The sequence below is a fragment of the Pristiophorus japonicus genome, chromosome 6 (assembly GCF_044704955.1).
Source record: "Pristiophorus japonicus isolate sPriJap1 chromosome 6, sPriJap1.hap1, whole genome shotgun sequence".
Lineage (NCBI taxonomy): Eukaryota > Metazoa > Chordata > Chondrichthyes > Pristiophoridae > Pristiophorus > Pristiophorus japonicus.
The window spans coordinates 8,540,175-8,566,865 of NC_091982.1; the positions used below are offsets into that span (position 1 = coordinate 8,540,175).

At 43.7% G+C, this 26,691-nt stretch overlaps 1 protein-coding gene across 1 annotated transcript in view; it reads left to right on the plus strand.

The window, feature by feature from the left end:
- prps1b (phosphoribosyl pyrophosphate synthetase 1B) overlaps positions 1-26,691 on the plus strand; it is a 63,677-nt gene that overhangs the window by 15,849 nt on the left and 21,137 nt on the right. The window contains exons 2-3 of the mRNA XM_070882582.1: positions 23,498-23,681; positions 24,955-25,053. Coding sequence (XP_070738683.1) covers positions 23,498-23,681; positions 24,955-25,053 — 283 coding nt within the window. The remainder of the gene's footprint in view (positions 1-23,497; positions 23,682-24,954; positions 25,054-26,691) is intronic.

A 26,691-nucleotide genomic window follows, 5' to 3' on the forward strand; every position in this document is an offset into this window, starting at 1 on the left:
TCTAGTTTGCCGCAAGTTCTTTCCGCTGCCTGTGCTTTGATTTCTGTATGCTCTCGGCGTTGAGACTTGAGGTGCACAGTGCCCTCTCGGATGCACTTCCTCCACTTAAGGCTGTCTTGGGCCAGGGACTCCATGGTGTCAGTGGGCATGTCGCACTTTATCAGGGAGGCTTTGAGAGTGTCCTTGTAGACTTTGGCTCGTTTGCTGTGAAGGAGCTCCAAGTAGACACTTGCTTTGGGAGTCTCGTGTCTAGCATGCGAACTGTCTGGCCTGCCCAGTGGAGCTAATCGAGTGTGGTCAGTGCTTCAATGCTGGGGATGTTAGCCTGGATGAGGACGCTGATGTTGGTGTGCCTGTCCTCCCAGGGGATTTGTAGGATCTTGCGGAGACATCATTGGTGATATTTCTCCAGCAGCTTGAGGTGTCTGCTGTTCATTATCCATGTCTCTGAGCCATACAGGAGGGCAGATATTACTACAGCCTTATAGACCATGAGCTTGGAGGCAGTTTTGAGGGCCTGGTCTTCAAACATTAATGATCCCCACTCATTCCTTTCACAAATGCCATTATCAGCCAACTTCCAAAAAAGTCCTCCTGTGACCTATCTGGCTCCTTGAATGTGTCATCACCTGCCAGACATCTTTGTTCAAATCCCTTTTGTCCAGTTTCAACCATACCTACAGGATTTGAGTATGTAATCTAGGTTGATGCTCCTGTGCTGTGCTGGGATGATTCTGCATTGTTGTAGGATTCTTTCTTTGATTAAGACTTTAAATTGGGATGCACTCAGAATTCCTTGGCGTTGTTTTAAAAAAAAATAGGAAGTCCTTCCATTGTATTGACCAACATTCCTCCCTCAACCAAGACCACCAGAAGACAGTAGTGGTCATTCTTTTCATCGCTATTTGTGGGACCTTGCTGTGTGAAATATCGTGAATGATGGAATGCAGAAGCCAATTTGTAAAGTAATTAATTGTATGTGAAGAACTTTCAATGTTTTGGAGAGATGTGATTCTTTTATATGGTAGAGGATCAGCTTAGCAAAGTGTACTAATAAAGATAGTGATTCGGCTTTTTGAATGGTTCCTTTTATTTGCTGGCAGTAACTGATGAGTTTATAATGTTGACATTGTCGTCGTCATCATAGGCGGTCCCTTATATTGAGGATGACTTGCTTCCACGCCAAAAAGAGATGAGTTCACAGGTGTTTCGATGAAGGACCTAATATTCCAGGTCCAGAACTACATGTTGAAATGTGGAAGATGCCTGTGTGTGGATTTTTAATTTTAACGTGTGGTCGCCGTTACACATCAGCCACCACACGGGCTTGACAGAGCTAGGTCTTGATCCAATGGCAAGGATTAACCAAGACGACTGGAAACACTGACCTAGTGCGCACACCTATCACAATGTGGGCTGGCCAGTGCTGCCCCAAACTCACGCCTCTTCTGGGCCCCGAACTCACACCTCTCCTACACTCCACGATCTCTCGCTGCTCCTGTGCCCCAAACACGCCGCTCCTGATGTACCGGCCATAAAAGGAGGAGGCGGCGTGCGGCCCTGGGAGCATTGTTGAGGCCCCGACCTGCGAGGAAACGCCAGCGGCAGGATGGGGCCATAAAAGAAAAACTAAACACAAGTGTGAGCTTACAAAGGACAGAGATTCGTTTCTCCTTTCTCAGTCAGTTTAGTAAATACAGAAATCACAGAGTGGTAATGCACCAAGAGCTGTTGAAGCAGTGCATTCAACATGGTTTCAATATTAGAGAGGGAGCTAGAAGCAATGCACACTCTTCATTACAAGTTACAGTTGATCATAGGCTATTGAAAGCTGTTCAAACCAAGCATGAATAGAATAGTCTTTCCACCCGAGTAAACCTGCAAGTACTTGCGTTTTGTTGTTGATTCATAGACACTGTCAACAGTCTGCTTAGTATCATAATTGGAAACTGGATGTGAGCTATTCAAAATGCTAAGAGAAAACCAGTACTGCAACACAACAATTTTCTAATATTCCACCAGATTTGCCCACTGATATTGTCTGATGGGCGAGGGGTGTGTGTGGACAGAATAAACAATGGCTCGTGTTTTCCTTTAGTTACGGCATACTCAGAAAGTCCTCATAAATGAAGAATTGATACCTAAAATATTTGCAAAAGTAGAATTATGGTATTTATTTTAGATTCTGCCACATCATCTTGAATTTTTAGACCACAATTCTCTCATCTAAATGAAATGGATTGTTTAAATTAGACTAATGGTTTTTGCACGTTTTTGTCACAAATAATCTAAGATTTAATCGCATACATTTTTGCTGCACTGTACAGTGAACTAATGTCATTACAGTAATGAGGTCCAGATTGCTTGTGTGGATATTCATCCATTTCCAACATTAAACTAATGCTAAAGTTGTGGAGAATTGCACATTTAGAAAAGTGGTTCATGCACTTGTCAAATTGAAATCTGACAAGTGCATGAATGTCTCACACTTATCCTGGAGAAGAGGTAGATGCTCAGCAGTGAGTCGTGTTACAGCACAGAAGTGGGCCATGCTGTTTATAAAAAAAAATCTGCGCTGTTGTTCATCTCCACTCAAGCCATCTAGTGTAATTCCATGATCTTTTAATGGCACTGAATTCGCAGTCAATGGCGTAGTTACCGATATCTGAACAAAATCTACACTTGCCTTGTGCAAAGCCCCCCTTCGAAAAGTTGCTTTCAAATAATCCAGAGTTGTGCACAGTGTAGTGGCCCACAGATCCACCATTGTGCGTATGCAAAACTGGGATCACATGGGGCGGTGCTCCTTTCATTTCCTGACTCTTACCCACAGGAAACGTAGGAGATTGCTGATTTGCCTGCAACTTACCTTAAATAATGTAGCAGCCTGAAATACTATTTTATTCAATTATGATCATTGCAATAGTATTTAATACACAAAACAAGATTTCAACATTAACAGAATTCAATTAAACACTGAAAAGTCTGGACTTACTTTTTACTGAAGTTGTCCTTTAAAACCATAAAACGCAATTAGGATGCTTTTTATACAAAGCAAACAGCTGAATTATCACCAGCCCTCTAATTCTGGGCCATGACAACATAAACCTATAATTACAATCTTGTAGTCCTATTGAATTCATTTCTCTATTAGACTAACTTTTGATTCATTTAAACTCTCGATTTTAGATTATTTAAATATCTGATAACTTGAGGAAATCATGAAAGTGAATTAAATCCTATCTAAATAGAAGTTGGAAAATAATTAAACCAAAACTACAAAAGGCTTTTGGGCAGCAAAGATGATGACACAAAAAGCCCCTGTTTTCGAATTTGTTCTTTCAAAGTTTGTATCTGCTCAGACACAAACCAGTGTCTCAGTTTATGCTATAGCCCATAACACGAATACAATTTTCTTCTCCCCTTACGCTGTGCAACAGACTCCTGCGCCTGTTTGCACCAGACGTATACATTTTCAAGGTAATTAATGTGCAATAGATGGGCAGTGAGCCCAACTTTTCTCAGCACGTTGATTTGAATCGGTAAGTGAAATGGGCAGTGAAGCCAATGTGCAGTCAGAACTTGACCGTTCACGATTTAACACGTGCAAATCCCGAACTTGCGGTCAATTTTACCATGCTTGCGTGTGCGTGACTAATTGCAGGATACGGTAGCATAAGACTAATGATCACATCTCACTACGGCAGCTGTGGAATTTAAATTCAATTAAATAAATCTGGAATAAGCTAGTATCAGTAATGGTGACCATGAAACTACCAGATTGTCATTTAAAACCCCATCTGGTTCACTACTGCCCTTTAGGGAAGGAAATCTGCCATCCTTATCTGTTTTGGTATATATGTGACTCCAATCCCACAGCAATGTGATTGACTCTTAACGGCCTGTTTCAAGAAGGCAGCTCACCACCACTTTCTCGAGGGCAATTAGCGATGGGCAATAAATGTTGGCCTTGCTGGTAATGCCCACATCCTGTGAATGAATTTAAAAGAATTTATGTACTCTGGGGAATTTTCTGCCAAACTGTTGAAGCAGAGTACAAAAGTGGTGATCAATTACATAGTAGGCTGTGATTATCTAGTCAGATTTTTCTAATCAACTAATATATGCAAACTGACTAAATATTTGAGCTGATCTCCAAAAAGGGACTAACTTGTTGCGTCTAAATGGCTTTTGTGTTATGGCATCAAATGTCAGCCCTGTTTTCTTTTTGAACCAAAGTGGTCTTGTATTCTACAGTGTTGAAATGTACTCGGGTGTGTTTTGACATGTCTGAATTGAATTGACATGCCTAGCATAAGTAGTTTCTACCAGTTAATCCTGTTGTGAACTGCAATTCATTTTGGCCCTCCAGGTGGCAGAAAATTGGTCTTTTCCTTTATATAAAACCCATTATTTCATACTGTTTTATTCTACAGGTCCTGAGTTGGTGTAACCATTTTCTTCCCCCCACCTTAAAAAAACCTAATGTGTAGATGTGGAGTTTTCAATCTTTAGTAGTTTGCAGAATCCATTAATACATTGTCTAATGGTTACAGTTGCATAAGAAATAGGAGCAGGCCATTTGGCCCCTCCTGCTCGGCCTGCTCTGCCATTTAGATCATGGCTGATCTGGTTCTGGCCTCAACTCCACTTTCCCTCCCGCTCCCCATAACCCTTGACTCCCTTATCATTCAAAAATCTGTCTATCTCCACCACAAATATATTCAATGACCCAGCCTCCACAGCTCTCTGGGGTAGAGAATTCCAAAGATTCACAACCCTCTGCGAGAAGAAATTCCTCCTCATTTCTGTTTTAAATGGGTGACAGTAGTTCTAGATTCCCCCATGAGTGGAAACATACTCTCTGCATCTACCTTGTCAAGCCCCCTCAGAATGTTATACGTTTTAATAAGATCACCTCTTAGTCTTCTAAACTCCAAAGAGTATTGGCTCAACCTTTCTTCATATGACACACCCTTCATCTCGGGAATCAACCTAGCGAACTTTCTCTGAACTGCCTCCAATGCAAGTATATTCTTCCTTAAATAAGGAGACCAAAACTATACGTAGTACTCCAGGTGTGCTCTTACCAAAGTCCTGTACAGTTGTAGCAGGACTTCTCTAGTTGTAAGGAGAAGGTTGTGTGCATACCTGGCAATAGGGTGGGCAGTGCATTCTTCCAATCATTTAAAAAAAATTAACGTCAGCCCATCGGTAACACACTCTCACCTCCAACTCTGAGGGACATGGGTTAAAGCTTCAGTACAGAATCTTGAGCATGTAATCTAGACTGACATTTCAGTGCACTAGAGAGCATGCTGCATTCAGAGGTGCTATTTTTTTAGATGAGATATTAACCCAAGAGCAAGGGAGTTTTCCTGGCCAACATTTATCCTATCAGCAGCACCAAAGAGACAGATTTGCTGGTTAATTATCTCATGGCTGTTTGTAGGATTTTCAGAACAACAGTAACTACAGTTCAAAAGTAATTCTTTGGCTGTGAACTGTTGAAATGTCGTGCGGATATGCAAGTTCTTTTCTTAAACGTTTAGACACAAGAGCCATTTAAATTTGATAATTTGTGGGGTTACGAAAGTGCTCAGTGAGTCCAATGGACCACTGCAGTGTAAGACAATCTCTTCAGAAAATCTAACTCTGCTTTGTTCTGGAGACAGATTGGGGCCTCTTGAGTGTGTTTTTAAAAAAAAATCTCTCAATACTCCTGTGAAGCGCCTTGAAACATTTCACTATGTTAAAGGTGCTTTATAAATACAAGTTGTTGTATGTAGTTCATGAGGCACCTAGGTATTCAGTCAAAGGAAACAAAAATTGGGTTGGGCAAGCCGGAATTAATGTTGGCAAGTAATAGAATCATAAGACAGAACTTTGCATACAGTGTCCCATGAGTTAGAAGTATTTGTAGGTAAATCAGCAGAATAACTTCAGAGTGGATAAATGCTGGGAAATCCTGGAATTTTTCCCTATTGGATTTGCTGATTTGTATACAATTGAGATTTGGCAAAAAAAAAATGCAATACTAAATTTGAGAGGCAGTTAGAAAATAATATACTTCAGAATTGAAATGCTGTGAATACAATCAATTTTTTAAAAAAAATGGATTTCCTGAATCTCTACTCGCAGAAGGTTTCCATCTCCTGCAGCAAATCCTTTTCCTCCTACAATTAATTTAATCTTGTCAGTTTACTGCTGGATTGGCTGGCTAGACTGTGACTGTTTTGGTTGAATAGTTGCTGCAGAATTCATTCTTGTAGTGCTCTAATTGAGTTTATTCTGCAGATGTTTGCATGGTTTAGTCAAAATTTCAGATCGGAAGTAGTGTTTTGATGTAATGAACCCTCCTAACATTTTATCTGTTCACTTATGCCTATTCTAACAACCTAAACTTCATCAGAAAGAAATGAAGTAATTTCAAAGATTCTAACCTGCTTTCAAATGACTTTAATGTGCAAGTGATTTAGACGTGGATGCGATTGTCAGCCCTTGAACTTACATGAAAATTTAAGAACATAAGAATTAGGAGCAGGAGTAGGCCATTCGACCCCTCGATTCTGCTCCACCGTTCAATGAGATCATGGCTGATCTTCTACCTCAACTCTACTTTCTTGCGCTGTCCCCATATCCCTTGGGTTCCCTTAATAGCCAAAGATCTATCGATCTCTGTCTTGAGGCTCAGTCTTTGAGTATATTCAACAGCCCTCTGGGGTAGAGAATTCCAAAGATTCACCACCCTCTGAGAGAAGTAGTTTCTCCTCATCTCAGTCCTAAATGGCTGACCCCTTATTCTGAGACTGTGACCCCTGGTTCTAGACTCCCCAGCCAGAGGGAACATCCTCCCTGCATCTACCCTGTCGAGCCCTGTAAGAATTCTGTATGTTTCAATGAGATTACCTCATTCATCTAAACTCCAGAGAATATAGGCCTAGTCTACTCAATCTCTTATAGGACAATACCCCACCCTAGGAATCCGTCTGGTGAACCTTTGTTGCACTCCCTCTATGGTAAGTATATCCTTCTTTGGGTAAGGAGATCAAAACTGCACAATAATCCAGGTGCGGTCTCACCAGGGCTCTATATAATTGCAGTAAGTCATCTTTTCTCTTGTACTCAAATCCTCTTGTAATAAAGGCCAACATACCATTTGCTTCATTCATTGTTTGCTGTACCTACATGTTAACTTTCAATGATACGTGTATAAGGACACTCGGGTCCCTCTGAACACCAACATTTCCCAATCGGTGCCATTTTAAAAAGTACTCTGCTTTTCCTACCAAAGTGGATAACTTCACATTTCTCCACATATTCCATTTACCATGTTCTTGCCCACTCATTTAGCCCGTCTATATCCTCTTTGCATCCTCCCCACAACTCACATTCCCACCTAGCTTTGTATCATCAGCAAACTTGGATAAATTACATTTGGTCCCCTCATTTAAATAATTGATATAGATTGTGAATAGCTGGGGCCCAAGCACCGATCATAAGAACATAACAAACAGGAGCAGGAGTAAGCCATTTGGCCCCTCCGTCATTAAATACGATCATGGCTGATCTGATCCTTGCGGCACCCCACTAGTTACAGCCTGCCAACCTGAAAATGACCCGGTTAGTCCTTCTCTGTTTTCTGTCCGTTAACCAATCCTCAATCCATGCTAGTATGGTACCTCCAATCCCATGATTAGGTTTGATTAGGGCAGGGAAAATGGAGTACGAGAAGAAGCTTGCAGGGAACATTAAGACGGATTGCAAAAATTTCTATAGATATGTAAAGAGAAAAAGGTTAGTAAAGACAAACGTAGGTCCCCTGCAGTCAGAATCAGGGGAAGTCATAACGGGGAACAAAGAAATGGCGGACCAATTGAACAAGTACTTTGGTTCGGTATTCACTGAGGAGGACACAAACAACCTTCCGGATATAAAAGGGGTCGGAGGGTCTAGTAAGGAGGAGGAACTGAGGGAAATCCTTATTAGTCGGGAAATTGTGTTGGGGAAATTGATGGGATTGAAAGCCGATAAATCCCCAGGGCCTGATGGACTGCATCCCAGAGTACTTAAGGAGGTGGCCTTGGAAATAGTGGATGCATTGACAGTCATTTTCCAACATTCCATTGACTCTGGATCAGTTCCTATGGAGTGGAGGGTAGCCAATGTAACCCCACTTTTTAAAAAAGGAGGGAGAGAGAAAACAGGGAATTACAGACCGGTCAGCCTGACATCGGTAGTGGGTAAAATGATGGAATCAATTATTAAGGATGTCATCGCAGTGCATTTGGAAAGAGGTAATATGATAGGTCCAAGTCAGCATGGATTTGTGAAAGGGAAATCATGCTTGACAAATCTTCTGGAATTTTTTGAGGATGTTTCCAGTAGAGTGGACAAGGGAGAACCAGTCGATGTGGTATATTTGGACTTTCAGAAGGCTTTCGACAAGGTCCCACACAAGAGATTAATGTGCAAAGTTAAAGCACATGGGATTGGGGGTAGTGTGCTGACATGGATTGAGAACTGGTTGTCAGACAGGAAGCAAAGAGTAGGAGTAAATGGGGACTTTTCAGAATGGCAGGCAGTGACTAGTGGGGTACCGCAAGGTTCTGTGCTGGGGCCCCAGCTGTTTACACTGTACATTAATGATTTAGACGAGGGGATTAAATGTAGTATCTCCAAATTTGCGGATGACACTAAATTGGTTGGCAGTGTGAGCTGCAAGGAGGATTCTATGAGGCTGCAGAGCGACTTGGATAGGTTAGGTGAGTGGGCAAATGCATGGCAGATGAAGTATAATGTGGATAAATGTGAGGTTATCCACTTTGGTGGTAAAAACAGAGAGACAGACTATTATCTGAATGGTGACAGATTAGGAAAAGGAGAGGTGCAACGAGACCTGGGTGTCATGGTACATCAGTCATTGAAGGTTGGCATGCAGGTACAGCAGGCGGTTAAGAAAGCAAATGGCATGTTGGCCTTCATAGCGAGGGGATTTGAGTACAAGGGCAGGGAGGTGTTGCTACAATTGTACAGGGCCTTGGTGAGGCCACACCTGGAGTATTGTGTACAGTTTTGGTCTCCTAACCTGAGGAAGGACATTCTTGCTATTGAGGGAGTGCAGCGAAGGTTCACGGGATGGCGGGACTGACCTATCAAGAAAGACTGGATCAACTGGGCTTGTATTCACTGGAGTTCAGAAGAATGAGAGGGGACCTCATAGAAACGTTTAAAATTCTGACGGGGTTAGACAGGTTAGATGCAGGAAGAATGTTCCCAATGTTGGGGAAGTCCAGAACCAGGGGACACAGTCTAAGGATAAGGGGGAAGCCATTTAGGACTGAGATGAGGAGGAATTTCTTCACCCAGAGAGTGGTGAACCTGTGGAATTCTCTACCACAGAAAGTTGTTGAGGCCAATTCACTAAATATATTCAAAAAGGAGTTAGATGAAGTCCTTACTACTAGGGGAATCAAGGGGTATGGTGAGAAAGCAGGAATGGGGTACTGAAGTTGCATGTTCAGCCATGAACTCATTGAATGGCGGTGCAGGCTAGAAGGGCCGAATGGCCTACTCCTGCACCTATTTTCTATGTTTCTATGAGCCCTAATTTTGTTCATAAACCTCTTGTGTGGTACTTAATCGAATGCCTTCTGAAAATCCAAATACACCACATCCAGTGGTCCCCCCCCCCCCATTATCTATTCTGCTAGTTACAACCTCAAAAAAAACTCTTAACAGATTTGTCAAATGTGATTTCCCCATCATAAATCCATGTTGACTCTGCCCAATCCTATCATTATTTTCTAAGTGTCCTGTTACCACATCCTTAATAAAAGATTCTAGCATTTTCCCGACTACTGGGATGGCTGGACTGTCGTATGAGGAGAGATTGGGTCGACTAGGTCTGTATTCACTAGAATTTAGAAGAATGTGAGGGGATCTCATTGAAACGTATACAGTACTGACTGGGTTGGATAGACTGGATGTGGGGAGGATGTTTCCCCTGGCTGGGAAGTCTAGAACAAGGGGTCACAGTCTCAGGATATCAAGAAATTTAGGACTGAGATGAGGAGAAATATTTTCACTGAGGATGGTGAACCTGTGGAATTCTCTACCACAGAAGGCTGTGGAGGCCAAGTCATTGAATATATTTAAGAGGGAGATAGATAGATTTCTAGAAACAAAAGGCATCCAGGTGTATGGGGGAAAAGCGGGAATATGGTGTTGAGATAGAGGATCAGCCATGATCATATTGAATGGCGGTGCAGACTCGAATGGCCGCCAACTGTTTTTTCTATGTTTACTGATGTCAGGCTAACTGGTCTGTAGTCCCCCGGTTTCTCTCTCCCTCCTTTCTTAAATAGCGGGGTTACATTAGCTACCTTCCAATCTGCGGGAACCATTCTAGAGTCTGGAATTTTGGAAGATGCATCTACTAGCTCTATGACCACCTCTTTGAAAACCCTAGGATGGAGGCTATCAGGTCCAAGGGATTTATCGGCTTTCAGTACCATTAATTTCTCCAGAACTTTTTTTTTACTAATAATTTTTTTCAGTTCCTCATTCTCCACTATTTCAGAAAGGTTTTTCGTGTCTTCCTTGAGAACAGATACACAGTATGTTTTCAATTTCACTGCCATTTCCTTATTCCCTATTATAATTTCTCCTGTCTCAGCCTGTAGGCGACCCATGTTTACTTTAGCTAATCTTTTCCTTTCTCCAGACCTATTGTCTGTTTTTGTGTCTCTCGTTAGTTTACTCTCATATTCTATTTTCCCTTTATCAATTTCTTGGTCCTCCTTTGCTAAATTCTAAAATCCTCCCAATCCTCAGGCTTACTGCTCTTTTTGGCAACATTATAAGCCTCTTTGATCGAATACTGTCTTTTCTTGTTAGCCACGGTTGGACCACTTTTCCTGTGGAGGTTTTTGTGCCTTAAAGGAATGTATATTTGTTGTAAATTATGTATTAATTCTTTAAATGGTAGCCATTGCTTGTCTACCGTCATACTTTTTAATGTAGTTTCCCAATCTACCTTGGCCAACTCTCCCCTCACATCTGTGTAGTTTCCTTTGTTTAGATTTAAGACCCTAGTTTCAGATTTGACTAAATCCCTTTCAAACGTAATGTAAAATTCTATCATATTATGGTCATACAAGTGTGCTGACTGTGCGCAACCTTTTAATCTAATTTACCCTATTTCAACATTCCTGAGTTCTCTCCTACCATTTTATTCCGGAGTTGATGTACAGGACTGATGTCAGTTGGTGCCTGATTGTTTTTTATTTGCATGGCCAAACCAAGATTTTTAAAATATTGGCTTGTTTTACTCTTGCTAATCTTATCTCCGAATTCTAAATTCAGTTTGTCCATGATTTATTACTGATTTCCACCAATTAAATTCTTGGACTTTTTGGTGATGATTAATCTGTTTTTTAAAAAAGATGTCTGTTGCATTTACAGAGGAAAAAGTAGAATTTTGCATTGTTTTCTTACAAAGACCAGGTCTGTAGATGTGCAAAAGTAGCATCCCGTAACATTGGCATGCACATTGTACATACTAGACGGAGGTCGCTGCATGTGTGGTCTCAATTTTAGCCAGGAGTTGCTCTGGGTTTTTTTGGAGTAGGATGCTTTTTCTGGTGTAACTTAGAAATCCCGAGTTTCCCCAATCAATTTGCACTAGTGTAACTCACTTAGTTACGCTTATTTTTAGGTTAGTTTTTTTTTCTCAAAATGGGGCGTTACCAGCCACCTACGCCAATTCTGCCCATTTAGGCAACTTTGGCCAGCTAATAGGTACTCCATTTCTACTTGGGCCAGCATATGTGGCCACTTCAGAAAACCCTTGCGGAGAGATAAAGAAATCGCGCAGGTAGGTACATCGGAGGCCATTCGGCCTGGGGTGGGAAGCGGAGAGGGCCTGGACCTGAACCAACCAAGCCTTACCCTTAGCAATGTTTGCAAACAAAAACATCTAGCAATTCTATAAGAAATAAAAAATTAAAAGTCCTACCTTCATCTTCAAACTGCAATTCACCTTTCTGCACTCGGCCCAGGAAGGCAGCGGGCCGGTGCGAGAGGCCACTCCGCCTGGGCTAGGGGCGGGAGCGAGCGAACTGGCCAGCATTGGGATTCAACGGAGAGGCTGCAAGCAAATCAGCGGAGAGGGAGGGGGGGTGGCGGGCGAGCGGAGGAGGAAGGAGGAGCTGGCAAGCATCGGGGGCCACAGAGGGAGAGGCTGCAATTCTAGATAATAGCAGTAAACACAGTTGAATAAATCAACAGGGAACTTTGATTCAGTAAAAGTAGAAGTGACTTCATTTCCATTACAGAGCTATAACCGAACATGAACATATGAGTTCTCTCCCCACCTCCTCATACATATCAGGGCCTTTATCTCATAATCACTGTATTTCAGACACTTTTTGTTTTGCAAGGTGTAGTTTACTAAAAATGCAAATTGACCAGAATTCTGAATTATTCGTTTTCTGAGAAATGAGTGAAAACAAAGTTTAGTATCTTCTGTTGGATGAATTACTTATAAGAAGTAACCCCTGAGTGAATTGATGAATAACAAAAGAAAGCAAGATATTCTACCTCAGAAATTCGGTCGCGGAGACACAAGCAGCTCTTTAATGGCCGATTGCCAACTCACAGCGTTACTGCGCATGTGCAGACATCACCATTCTCCACCGCGTATGTGCAGATGTCCCGGCACATTTTCCAGCGCAGAACGCAGGCTCCATCCTCCAAGTCGACTGGCCACACTGCGCGACTGCAGTGAAGAGGCCAGACAGCGGCCAAAGTTGCAACATTTTTTTCCAGCACATCTCTGAACATGCATAAGCGGCACAACTCCAGTAAGTGCGCTGAAAAAAGGGCTCTGCCAGCATTTATTTCCCATCCCTAATTGCCCTTGAGAAGGTGGTGGTGAGCTGCTGCCTTGAACCACTGCAGTCTGTGTGGTGAAGATACTCCCACATTGGTGTTGGATAGGAAGTTACAGGGCTTTGACCCAGCAGTGATGAAGGAACGACAATATAGTTCCAAGTCAGGGAGGTATGTGACTTTCAGGTTGGTGGTGTTCAAATGCACTTGCGGCCCTTGACCACCTCGGTGGTAGAGGTTGCTGGTGAAGAAGCCTTGGTGAGTTGCGCCAGTGGTGGAGGGAGTGAATGAATGTTTAAGGTGATGGATGGGGTGCCAATCAAGCAGGCTGCTTTGTCCTGGATGGTATTGAGCTTCGAGTGTTGTTGAAGCAGCACTAATCCAGGCAAGTGGAGAGTATTCCATCACACTCTTAACTTTTGTCTTGTAGATGGTGGAAAGGCTTTGGGGAGTCATAGAATGGTTACATAAGAACATAAGAAATAGGAACAGGAGTAGGCCATACAGCCCCTCGAGCCTGCTCCGCCATTCAATAAGATCATGGCTGATCTGATCATGGACTCAGCTCCTCTTCCCCGCCCACTCCCCATAACCCCATATCATTTAAGAAACTGTATTTCTGTCTTAAAATTATTCAATGTCCCAGCTTCCACAGCTTTCTGAGGCAGCGAATTCCACAGATTTACAACCCTCAGAAGAAATTTCACCTCAATTCTGTTTTAAATGGGCGGCCCCTTATTCTAAGATCATGTCCTCTAGTTCTAGTCAGTGGAAACATCCTCTCTGCATCCACCTTGTCAAGCCCCCTCATAATCTTATACGTTTTGATAAGATCACACCTCAGTCTTCTGAATTCCAATGAATAGAGGCCCAACATAAGAACATAACATAAGAATTGGGAACAGGAGTAGGCCATCTAGCCCCTCGAGCCTGTTCCGCCATTCAATAAGATCATGGCTGATCTGGCCGTGGACTCGGCTCCACTTACCCGCCCTCTCCCCGTAACCCTTAATTCCCTTACTGCTTAAAGATCTCTCTATCTGTGACTTGAATACATTCAATGAGCTAGCCTCAACTGCTTCCTTGGGCAGAGAATTCCACAGATTCACAACCCTCTGGGAGAAGAAATTCCTTCTCAACTCGGTTTTAAATTGGCTCCCCCGTGTTTTGAGGCTGTGCCCCCTAGTTCTAGTCTCCCCGACCAGTGGAAGCAACCTCTCTGCCTCTATCTTGTCTATCCCTTTCATGATTTTAAATGTTTCTATAAGATCACCCCTCATCCTTCTGAACTCCAACGAGTAAAGACCCAGTCTACTCAATCTATCATCATAAGGTAACCCCCTCATCTCCGGAATCAGTCGAGTGAATCGTCTCTGTACCCCCTCCAAAGCCAGTATATCCTTCCTTAAGTAAGGTGACCAAAACTGCACGCAGTACTCCAGGTGCGGCCTTACCAATACCTTATACAGTTGCAGCAGGGCCTCCCTGCTTTTGTACTCCATCCCTCTCGCAATGAAGGCCAACATTCCATTCGCCTTCCTGATTACCTGCTGCACCTGCAAACTAACTTTTTGGGATTAAGAGTTTCATGCACAAAGACCCCCAGGTCCCTCTGCACCTCAGCATGTTGTAATTTCTCCCCGTTCAAATAATATTCCCTTTTACTGTTTTTTTTTTCCCCAAGGTGGGTGACCTCTCACTTTCTGACATTGTATTCCATCTGCCAAACCTTAGCCCATTCGCTTAACCTATCCAAATCTCTTTGCAGCCTCTCTGTGTCCTCTACACAACCTGCATTCCCACTAATCTTAGTGTCATCTGCAAATTTTGTTACACTACACTCTGTCCCCTCTTCCAGGTCATCTATGTATATTGTAAACAGTTGTGGTCCCAGCACCGATCCCTGTGGCACACCACTAACCACTGATTTCCAACCCGCAAAGGACCCATTTATCCCGACTCTCTGCTTTCTGTTCGCCAGCCAATTCTCTATCCACGCTAATACATTTCCTCTGACTCCGCGTACCTTTATCTTCTGCAGTAACCTTTTGTGTGGCACCTTATCGAATGCCTTTTGGAAATCTAAATACACCACATCCATCGGTACACCTCTATCCACCATGCTCGTTATATCCTCAAAGAATTCCAGTAAATTAGTTAAACATGATTTCCCCTTCATGAATCCATGCTGCGTCTGCTTGATTGCACTATTCCTATCTAGATGTCCCGCTATTTCTTCCTTAATGATAGCTTCAAGCATTTTCCCCACTACAGATGTTAAACTAACCGGCCTATAGTTACCTGCCTTTTGTCTGCCCCCTTTTTTCAACAGAGGCGTTACATTAGCTGCTTTCCAATCCGCTGGTACCTCCCCAGAGTCCAGAGAATTTTGGTAGATTATAACGAATGCATCTGCTATAACTTCCGCCATCTCTTTTAATACCCTGGGATGCATTTCATCAGGACCAGGGGACTTGTCTACCTTGCGTCCCATTAGCCTGTCCAGCACTACCCCCCTAGTGATAGTGATTGTCTCAAGGTCCTCCCTTCCCACATTCCTGTGACCAGCAATTTTTGGCATGGTTTTTGTGTCTTCCACTGTGAAGACCAAAGCAAAATAATTGTTTAAGGTCTCAGCCATTTCCACATTTCCCATTATTAAATCCCCCTTCTCATCTAAGGGACCAACATTTACTTTAGTCACTCTTTTCCATTTTATATATCTGTAAAAGCTTTTACTGTCTGTTTTTATGTTTTGCGCAAGTTTACCTTCGTAATCTATCTTTCCTTTCTTTATTGCTTTTTTAGTCATTCTTTACTGTTGTTTAAAATTTGCCCAATCTTCTAGTTTCCCACTAACCTTGGCCACCTTATATGCATTGGTCTTTGATTTGATACTCTCCTTTATTTCCTTGGTTATCCACGGCTGGTTATCCCTTCTCTTACCGCCCTTCTTTTTCACTCGAATATATTTTTGTTGCGCACTATGAAAGAGCTCCTTAAAAGTCCTCCACTGTTCCTCAATTGTGCCACCGTTTAGTCTGTATTTCCAGTCTACTTTAGCTAACTCTGCCCTCATCCCACTGTAGTCCCCTTTTTTTAAGCATAGTACGCTCGTTTCTGACACAACTTCCTCACCCTCAATCTGTATTACAAATTCAACCTACTCAATCGTTCGTCATAAGTCAACCACCTCATCCCTGGAATCAACCCAGTGAACCTTCTCTGAACTGCCTCCAAAGCAAGTGTATCCTTTCGTAAATCTGGAAACCAAAACTGCACGCAGTATTCCAGCTGTGGCCTCACCAATACCTTGTATAGCTGTAGCAAGACTTCACTGCTTTAATACTCCAGCCCCTTTGCAATAAATGCCAAGGTTCCATTAGCCTTCCTGATCACTTGCTGTACCTGCATACTATCCTTTTGTGTTTCATGCACAAGTACCTACCCCCAAGTCCCGCTGTACTGCGGCACTTTTCAATCTTTCTCCAATTAAATAATAACTTGATCTTTGATTTTTTTTTCTGCCAAAGTGCATGACCTCACACTTTCCGACATTATACTTTTATCTGCCAAATTTTTGCCCACTCACTTAGCCTGTCTATGTCCTTTTGCAGATTTTTTTGTGTCCTCCTCACACATTGCTTTTCCTCCCATCTTTGTATCATCAGCAAACTTAGCTATGTTACACTCAGTCCCTTCTTCCACGTCGTTGATATAGATTGTAAATAGTTGGGGTCCCAGCACTGATCCCCACGGCACCCCACTAGCATGGAAGAAGGTCATTCGGCCCATCGAGCCCGTGCCAGCTCTCGGCTAGTCCCACTCCCCTGCCCTTTCCCTGCAGCCCTGCAATTTTTTTTCCTTCAGATACTTGTCAAACTCCCTTTTGAAAGATAAGATTAAGTCCGCTGCCACTCATCATAGACAGTCCCTCGGAGTCAAGGATGACTTGCTTCCACGTTAAAAATGAGTTCACAGATAACTGAAAAGTCCAATACGGGAACTACAGCCTCTGTCACAGGTTGAACACGCGGTGGTTGAAAGAACGTTGGTTGAAGTGCCAGATTGTTGAAGTGCTTGGGCTGTCATGCGCTGCTTCCGCCGTTTGCTTTGGTCTTCCCTTGCTCCCAGCGGAGAGACTCGGTGTCCGGCACTTTCGCGGATTATTCTCTCCCACTTTGAACGATCTTGCACCAGGGGTTCCCAGGTGTTGGTGGGAATGTTGAACTACTTACTTCAAGGAGGCCTTGAGGCATTTCCTCTGCCCACCTGAGGCTCGTTTGCCATGTCGGACTCCGAGTAGAGCACTTGCTTTGGGAGTCTCTTGTCGGGCATACAGACGATGTGGCATTGGAGCTGATCGAGTTTCGATGTTGAGGATGTGGGCCTGGGCGAGAACACTGACGTTGGTGCGCCTATCCTGCCAATGGATTTGCAGGAACTTCCAGAGACATTGTTGGTGGTACTTCTCCAGTGCTTTGAGGTGCCTGCTGTACATAGTCTGTGTCTCAGAAGCATATGAGGGCAGGCATTACTATTTCTCTGTAGACCATAACCATGACAATCTTCAAGGGGATAATTCCGATTGTGGTGACTACAGAGGAATTTCCCTGCAGTCTACCACGGAAAGTTAGCGCAAGAATCCTCCTCAACTGCCTTCTCCTTGTGGCAAAAGAGCTCCTCCCAGAGTCGCAATGTGGATTCCGCCCACTAAGGGGCACAATGGACATGATCTTTACTGCGTGACAAATTCAAGAGAAATGCAGGGAACAACACCAACCTCTCTACATGGCTGCTTTTGACCTGACAATGGCCTTTGACACTGTCAACCGTGAGGGATTATGGAGCATACTCTTCAAATTCGGCTGCCCTCAAAAATTTGTTGCCATCCTCCGCTTGCTTCATGATGACATGCAAGCCGTGATCCTGACCAACGGGCCAACCACAGATGCAATTCATGTACGAACCGGGGTGAAGCAAGGCTGTGTCATTGCACCAACACTCTTCTCGATCTTCCTTGCTGCAATGCTATACCTCGCCGTCAGTGAGCTTCCCGCTGGAGTGGAGATAATTTATAGAACAAACTTAAAACTGTTCAACCTCCGTCGCCTTCAGACCAGATCCAAGGTCATGCAATCCTCTGATCGAATTACAATATGCAGATGACGCTTGCGTCTGTGTTCACCCGGAGGATGAACTCCAAACCATTGTCAACATGTTCACCGTAGTGTACGAGAGCATGGGTCTTGCACTAAACATCCGTAAAACAAAGGTGCTCTATCAACCTGCCTCCGCCACACATCACTGACCCCTGATTATCAAAATCCATGATGAGGCCTTGGACAACGTGGACCATTTTCCATAACCTTGGAAACCTCCTGTCAACAAGGGCAGACAGCGCAGCCTTTAGTCGCATAAGGAAGTGTTTGAAGACCAGGACCTTAAAACTGCCCCCACTACCCTTTCAGACATTGCATTCCAGAACCTAACCACTCGCTGTGTTTAAAAAAAAAAAAAAAAATTTAAAAATTTCTTGTCGCGTTTGGTTCTTTTGCCAATCACCTTAAATCTGTGTCCTCTATTTCTTGACACTTCTGCCAATGGGAATACTTTATGTACTCTGTCCAGACCCCTCATGATTTTGAACAACGCCATCAAATCTCATCTCTCAATCTTTGCTCCAAGGAGAACACTGGAGCAGCGTTCCCTCTAAGCTGTGCGATCATCTAGCTCTCTGCCGATCCCGCACAGCCCAGCACCGGCTTTTCTAATGTTGAATTTTGCGCATGCGTGAAATTCTGAATGGGTCATGCAACCCCTTAAAGGAGCCACGCAGCCAAAAAAAAATTAGGGAGAACATTGGTCAGGAAGTGAATCACTCGCTGCAGAATACCCAGCCACTCACCTGCTCTTGTAGCTGCATTATTAATGTGGCTGTCCAGTTAAGTTTCAGGTTGATGGTGGATGATTCAACGATGGTAATGCTGTAGAATGTCATGGGGAGGTGGTCATTACCTGGCACTTGTGTGGTGCAAATGTTACTTGCCACTTAACAGCCCAAGCCTGAATGTCATCCAGGTCTTGCTGCATGTGGGCGTTGACTGCTTCATTATTTGAGGAGTTGCGAATAGAACTGAACACTGTCCCAGAATCATCAGCAAACATCCTCACTTCTGACCCTGTGATAGAGGGAAGGTCATTGATGAAGGAGCTGAAGATGCCTAGAAGGAGCCTAGAACGCTGCCCTGAGGAACTCCTGCAGCAATGTCCTGGAGCTGTGGTGATTGACCTCCAAAATCTTCCTTTGTGCTAGGTATGACTCCAGCCAGTGGAGTTTTTTTCCCCTGGTTCCCATCTACTTAACTGGAGCTCCTTGATGCTACAATCTGTCAAATGCTGCCTTGATGTCAGAGCTTCACCTCCTGGAATTCAGCTCTTTTGTCCATAGAAACATAGAAAATAGGTGCAGGAGTAGGCCATTCGGCCCTTCTAGCCTGCACCGCCATTCAATGAGTTCATGGCTGAACATGCAACTTCAGTACCCTATTCCTGCTTTCTCACCATACCCCTTGATCCCCTTAGTAGGACTACATCTAACTCTTTTTTGAATATATTTAGTGAAATGGCCTCAACAACTTTCTGTGGTAGAGAATTCCACAGGTTCACCACTCTCTGGGTGAAGAAGTTCCTCCTCAACTCGGTCCTAAATGGCTTAGCCCTTATCCTTAGACTGTGACCCCTGGTTCTGGACTTCCCCAACATTGGGAACATTCTTCCTGCATCTAATCTGTCTAAACCCATCATAATTTTAAACGTTTCTATGAGGTCCCCTCTCATTCTTCTGAACTCCAGTGAATACTAGCCCAGTTGATCCAGTCTTTCTTGATAGGTCAGTCCCGCCATCCCGTGAACCTTCGCTGCACTCCCTCAATAGCAAGAATGTCCTTCCTCAGGTTAGGAGACCAAAACTGTACACAATACTCCAGGTGTGGCCTCACCAATGCCCTGTACAACTGTAGCAACACCTTCCTGCCCCTGTACTCAAATCCCCTCGCTATGAAGGCCAACATGCCATTTGCTTTCTTAACCGCCTGATGTACCATGACACCCAGGTCTCGTTGCACCTGCCCTTTTCCTAATCTGTCACCATTCAGATAATAGTCTGTCTCTCTGTTTTTACCACCAAAGTGGATAACCTCACATTTATTCACATTATACTTCATCTGCCATGCATTTGCCCACTCACCTAACCTATCCAAGTCGCTCTGCAGCCTCATAGCATCCTCCTCGCAGCTCACACTGCCACCTAACTTAGTGTCATCCGCAAATTTAGAGATACTACATTTATTCCCTTCGTCTAAATCATTAATGTACAGTGTAAACAGCTGGGGCCCCAGCACAGAACCTTGCGGTACCCCACTAGTCACCGCCTGCCATTCTGAAAAGTACCCATTTACTCCTACTCTTTGCTTCCTGTTTGACAACCAGTTCTCAATCCATGTCAGCACACTATCCCCAATCCCATGTGCTTTAACTTTGCACATTAATCTCTTGTGTGGGACCTTGTCGAAAGCCTTCTGAAAGTCCAAATATACCATATCAACTGGTTCTCCCTTGTCCACTCTACTGGAAACATCCTCAAAAAATTCTAGAAGATTTGTCAAGCATGATTTCCCTTTCACAAATCCATGCTGACTTGGACCTATCATGTCATCTCTTTCCAAATGCGCTGCTATGACATCCTTAATAATTGATTCCATCATTTTACCCACTACCGATGTCAGGCTGACCGGTCTATAATTTCCTGTTGGTCTATAATTTCCTGTTTTTTCTCTCCCTCCTTTTTTAAAAAGTGGGGTTACATTGGCTACCCTCCACTCCATAGGAACTGATCCAGAGTCAATGGAATGTTGGAAAATGACTGTCAATGCATCCGCTATTTCCAAGGCCACCTCCTTAAGTACTCTGGGATGCAGTCCATCAGGCCCTGGGGATTTATCGGCCTTCAATCCCATCAATTTCCTCAACACAATTTCCCGACTAATAAGGATTTCCCTCAGTTCCTCCTCCTTATTTAGACCCTCTGACCCCTCTTATATCCGGAAGGTTGTTAGTGTCCTTAGTGAATACCGAACCAAAGTACTTGTTCAGTTGGTGCGCCATTTCTTTGTTCCCCATTATGACTTCCCCTGATTCTGACTGCAGGGGACCTACGTTTGCCTTTACTAACCTTTTTCTCTTTACATATCTATAGAAACTTTTGCAATCCGTCTTAATGTTCCCTGCAAGCTTCTTCTCGTACTCCATTTTCCCTGCCTTTATCAAACCCTTTGTCCTCCTCTGCTGAGTTCTAAATTTCTCCCAGTCTCCGTGTTCACTGCTATTTCTGGCCAATTTGTATGCCACTTCCTTGGCTTTAATACTATCCCTGATTTCCCTTGATAGCCACGGTTGATCCACCTTCTCTTATTTTTACGACAGACAGGAATGTACAATTGTTGTAGTTCATCCATGTGGTCTCTAAATGTCTGCCATTGCCCATCCACAGTCAACCCCTTAAGTATCATTCGCCAATCAATCCTAGCCAATTCACGCCTCATACCTTCAAAGTTACCCTTCTTTAAGTTCTGGACCATGTTTGGACCAAGGCTGTAATGAGGTCTGGAGCCAAGTGATCCTGGCGAGCCCAAACTGAGCATTGGTGAGCAGGTAGATGCCCGTGTTGTAGCTGTACTGGAACAGCAGGGCTAGAGGTGTGGCTAGTTCTGGAGCATAAGTCTCCAGCACTGATGTTGTCGGGGCTGTATTCAGTGTGCTCAGCCTCTCTCGATATCACGTGGAGTGAATGGAATTGGCTGAAGACTGGTATCTGTGATGGTGGGGACTTCAATATTAGGCCAAGATGGATCATCCACTGAGCACTTCCAGCTGTCGATGGTTACAAATGCTTCAGCCTTGTCTTTTTCATTTGCTTGCTGGGCTCCACCATCATTGAGGCTGGGGATATTCATGGAGCAACCTCCTCCTCCCGTTCGTTGTTTAATTGTCCTCCACTATTCATGACTGGATATGGCAGGACTGCAGAGCTTTGATCTGATCCATTGGTTGTGCGATTGCTTAGCTCTATCTATCCATGGTAGTAGTGCTACACAACTCAATGGAGTGTGGAGATGGGACTTCATCTCCATAGGGACTATGCGGTGTTCACTCCTACCAATAGATGCATGTGTGATGGGTAGATTGGCGAGGACGAGGTCAAGTAGTTTTTTCCCCTTTGGTTCTCGCTGCCTGCCGCAGGCCCAGACTGGTAGCCATGTCCTTCAGGAGTCAGCTAGCTCTGTCAGGTAGTGGAGCTACTGGAGAGCCTGAAGACAGTTTTGAGACTGCGCATGCGCCGAGACTCTGGAGAGCCGACTGGAGAGGAAATCTGAAGTGAAGCACGTTGCCTTACTTTGCTACCTGTAGTTTTTTTAAGCCTGACAATATTGATATAACCCACAACACAAAATTGGCAAAAATGTAGAGCAGCGGAACAGTTTGTAAAGATTAACTAAAAGGATAAGGAGTGTTTGATTAGAAAATAATGAGTGAGTTCTTCAACTGATTAATGAACCTCCTGCATTATCATATTACTCAATTGGCCAAATTATAGAAAAATGTGTCGTTATAATTACATATTATGTTGCACGTCAAGATATAATTGAATCAACTACAGTAAATATGGTTAGATTTCACTACTGTTATGAATAGGTGTAAGTGTGTTGTACTTACTTCCAAATTAAACTTTTAAGTAACTGTTAAATCATTAAATTGAATAGTAAGCATGGTATTTGCAATAGAAATTTGTTTACTGGTACTATTTTAGTCCACAGCAATGAATTTGTACAAGTTAATATACTTGAACAAATGTATTTTTAGATTGTCCATTTTTATCTGAATATACCTCTGACTCACCTTTCTACATTAAAGACACTAGATAAATGCACATTTTATGTTGAGATAGAGTGCTAGTTGTCGGGGAGGGGTTTGATTTTTTTTTTTAAAGATACAGTACCTGGGGCAGGAGAGGATAAAAGCAATCACAATGCTAGTTAGCATGGGTCCAAGAAGGGTGGCTAGCAGTTCAGTATGCATGGGCTCAAGGGAGTAGACGGTGAGCCTCAAGGATACATGTATACACAGAGGCTATGGGGAGAGAAACTAGAGATAGGTGGGGGTTCAGGACTAGGTTACAATAGTGGCATAAGAGTGATGGGTGGTTTTGGCAGAGTAGAGTGAAGTCTGGTAGAGCTTGATGTGGTCCAGCTAAATGTGGTGATGGATTGCTACACCAATTATGTGCGAGATGTGCTCTCTTGGACTTGAGGGTGCGGGTGGTTTGGGGGCTTCCAGTTGGACACTCTCTTGACCTGGTTGATTAGTTTCTCTTTCGCCTCCCCCCATAGTGTACCAACATTAGTGCTGCCCAGTGTTTCATGTATGCCGCTTGCTGTCTGATGCACTTTCCTCTGTATAAGCAAAAGAAAAGTTCACTGTTTCTTTTCCTTCTCTCTTTCTCTCTCTCTCTCTCTTTTTCTGCCTTCCCTTCCCCGCCCCAAAGTGTGGAGATTGGCGAGAGTGTTCGAGGTGAAGATGTTTACATTGTACAGAGTGGCTGTGGAGAAATCAATGACAATCTGATGGAGTTACTCATCATGATCAATGCTTGCAAGATTGCTTCAGCCTGCCGCGTCACGGCTGTCATCCCCTGTTTCCCTTATGCCAGGCAAGACAAGAAGGACAAGGTAGGAGCAGTATTCTGATTAAATATCCTGTCAGTCCATGTGAAAAGATTATTTAGTATTAGCAGAGTTGATTGATGTAGTATATGGCATTACAGATTTTAATATTCCACGAAATACCATTCATTCACCAATCACAACAACTTACATTTATATAGCACCTTTATGCTATTGAGGGGTTTTTCTACGATAGTCAGACAAAAATGGATGCCATGCCAAGCCAAAGGAGGAGATATTAGTAATGACCAAAAGCTTGGTCAGAGGTGGGTTTTAAAGAATGAGTGGGAGCTGGAGCACTGGGGGGTTTAAGGAGGGAATTCCAGAGCATGGGGCCTAGACAACGGAAGGCACTTTCGGCAATAGTAGGGTGAAGAGAGGGGAAGTACACGAGGCAATTACAGAGATTGGGAGGAGCGAGTATGAGAATTTTAAATTGGAGGTGTTGGGGGGGTGGGGGGGAGAATGGAGGCAATGTAGAGTCAGCAAGGACAGGTGTAATGGGTGACCATGATCTTGATGCAGGCAGCAGAGTTCAGGGTGAGCCAAAGTTTGTGGAGGGTGGGAGGCTGGGTAGGAGAGTATTGGAATAGTTCAGTCTGACGGTGATAGTTTCTGCAGCAGAAGGGCTGAATGGAAGCAGACAGTCATTGTGATGGGAGAATATTTAGGGTTGGAAGTTCAGCTTTGTGGAATAGGACGCCGAGATTGCTAAATGTCTGGTTCAATCAGAGTCAAAGATCAGTGAGGGAGATGGAATCAGCAAAGGTATGGAGTTTGTGGCAGGGTCAAAGTTACCATGCAGGGTGAGGAGAAGCCATTGGTGGTGATGCTCTGGCTATGATTGGATGGGTAAGAATGGAACCAAGCACAGTTTGTCCTATTGAGCTGTACAACAAAAGAGAGGCATTGGAGGGAGGTTGACCATGTCCAAGGCTGCAGAGGGGACAAGAAAGATGGCTATTCCTTTCTGCAGTAATCCTTCCAGTTTTTTGACCAACAATTCACTAATGGCACATTTCAGTGAGTTTCTAATCAATGTAATATTACCAATAATGACATTTCTAGAGCCGAGTAGAAGACTAAAATCAGTTATTTATAACTGCCGCCTCTGTGAAGAAAATCTTCCTGAAAATACTGCAATGAAATGTACTTTATGCAGTAAGTGCCAAAAAAAATTCTAGAAAGCTTAAAACACTTGTTTTAAATCAACTCTCAACAATGTATGTGTACCATCTTCAGAGATTGGATTATAATGCTGAATTGGTCTTATTTTCAGAGTCGAGCTCCTATTTCAGCAAAATTAGTTGCTAACATGCTGTCTGTGGCTGGGGCGGATCACATCATCACTATGGATCTGCATGCCTCTCAGATACAGGTGAGCGGATGCGTTTTATTGGGAGAATGTACATTGATGGCACCCAGCTCTACCTCACCATCACTTCTCTAAATTGTCAGACTGCTTGTCCGACATCCAGTACTGGATGAGCAGAAGTTTCCTCCAATTAAATAATGGAAAGATCTAAGCCATTGGCTGGAATTTCCCCCAGATAGGCAGTGGGAGGGAGGGGACTTCAAGGCAGATAGAAAACCCGCAGGCCCTCACAATTTAATGGCTGGGCCTAATTTGAATGTATGGCCTCTGATTTCTGCCCGCAGACTGCGAATCGTGGGAGGGGGCCAAGGATTGGGGGGGAGGGGGGGGGGTCATCATATTTGGTGGGGAATGTTGACTTGTATTGGCACCCAGTTTAGCAACGCCTTGATTTTAAAAATTCTCATCCATGTTTTCAAATCCCTCCATGGCCTCGCCCCTCCCTACCTAGATATACAGTCTGGGAGAAGTGTACTTTTGTGCTCCCTCTCTGACTATCAGACCCTGATTCTGAGCAGGCGGGGCCTCGGTTTAACGTCTCATCCAAAGAAATAAAAAAATTTTAATTTAAAAACTGACGGCAAGACCTTTGAAGTTGTGCGAATACTCAGTGTATAAAAAGAGAGTAACATTGGAAGCAAAAATTGGTTATGGCATCCTACACTCAACCTTCCCACAGTATGCACAATGTGAGCACCAGACACGAGGACAGAACCCAAGGAGATCTGCCCAGCACCAATCCACGACAATGATCAATTTAAACCTAAAACTGAATTTTTTCACCGCTGCTTTGCCGATGATTGGCAGTTTGAGACTTTGAATTCAGTTTTGTCGAGCTTTGTCCCGACTAAAAATACTTAAGGATCCAGTGTTGGTAACTGGAAGAACTTTTTTATAGGTCTTCCCACATTTATATGGGAAAGGTTAAATCAAGAACAAGCGGTAAGTCATTTGCCCTACGAAAAGCACAGTCAAAGAGTCCACCGCATTGCTCTGGGTCAGGAGTCACATACAAGCCAGACCAGGGTAAGGACGGCAGGTTTCCTTCCCTATAGGACGTTGGTAAACCAATTGGGCTTTTATGACAATTTGACAGCTTTGTGGTCACTTTTACTGCGACCAGTTTATTTTTTTTTTAATTTCCAGAATTGCTTCTTAAAAAAAAAACTGAATTCAAAGTCTCAAACTGCCATGGTGTGATTCTCTGGATTATTAGTCCAGGCATGTGGAGTGCGAGTCCTGTAACATAACTACTGTACCCTCGAGGTGCATGTGCTGCTGTTGTCCAAGATCACAGGCCAATCATCGGCAAAGCAGCGGTGAAAAAATTCAGCTTTAGGTTTAAATTGATCATTGTCGTGGATCGGTGCTGGGCAGATCTCCTTGGGTTCTGTCCTCGTGTCTGGTGCTCACGTTGTGCATACTGTGGGAAGGTTGAGTGTAGGATGCCATAACCAATTTTTGCTTCCAATGTTACTCTTTTTTTTTTTTTACATTGAGTATTCCCCCCTCTTCCCTCTTCCCTCTTCCCTCTTCCCTCTTCCCTCTTCCCTCTTCCCTCTTCCCTCTTCCCTCCCTCTCCCTCCTCTTCCCTCCCTCCTCTTCCCCCTCCCTCCCTCCCTCTTCCCTCCTCCCTCCCCC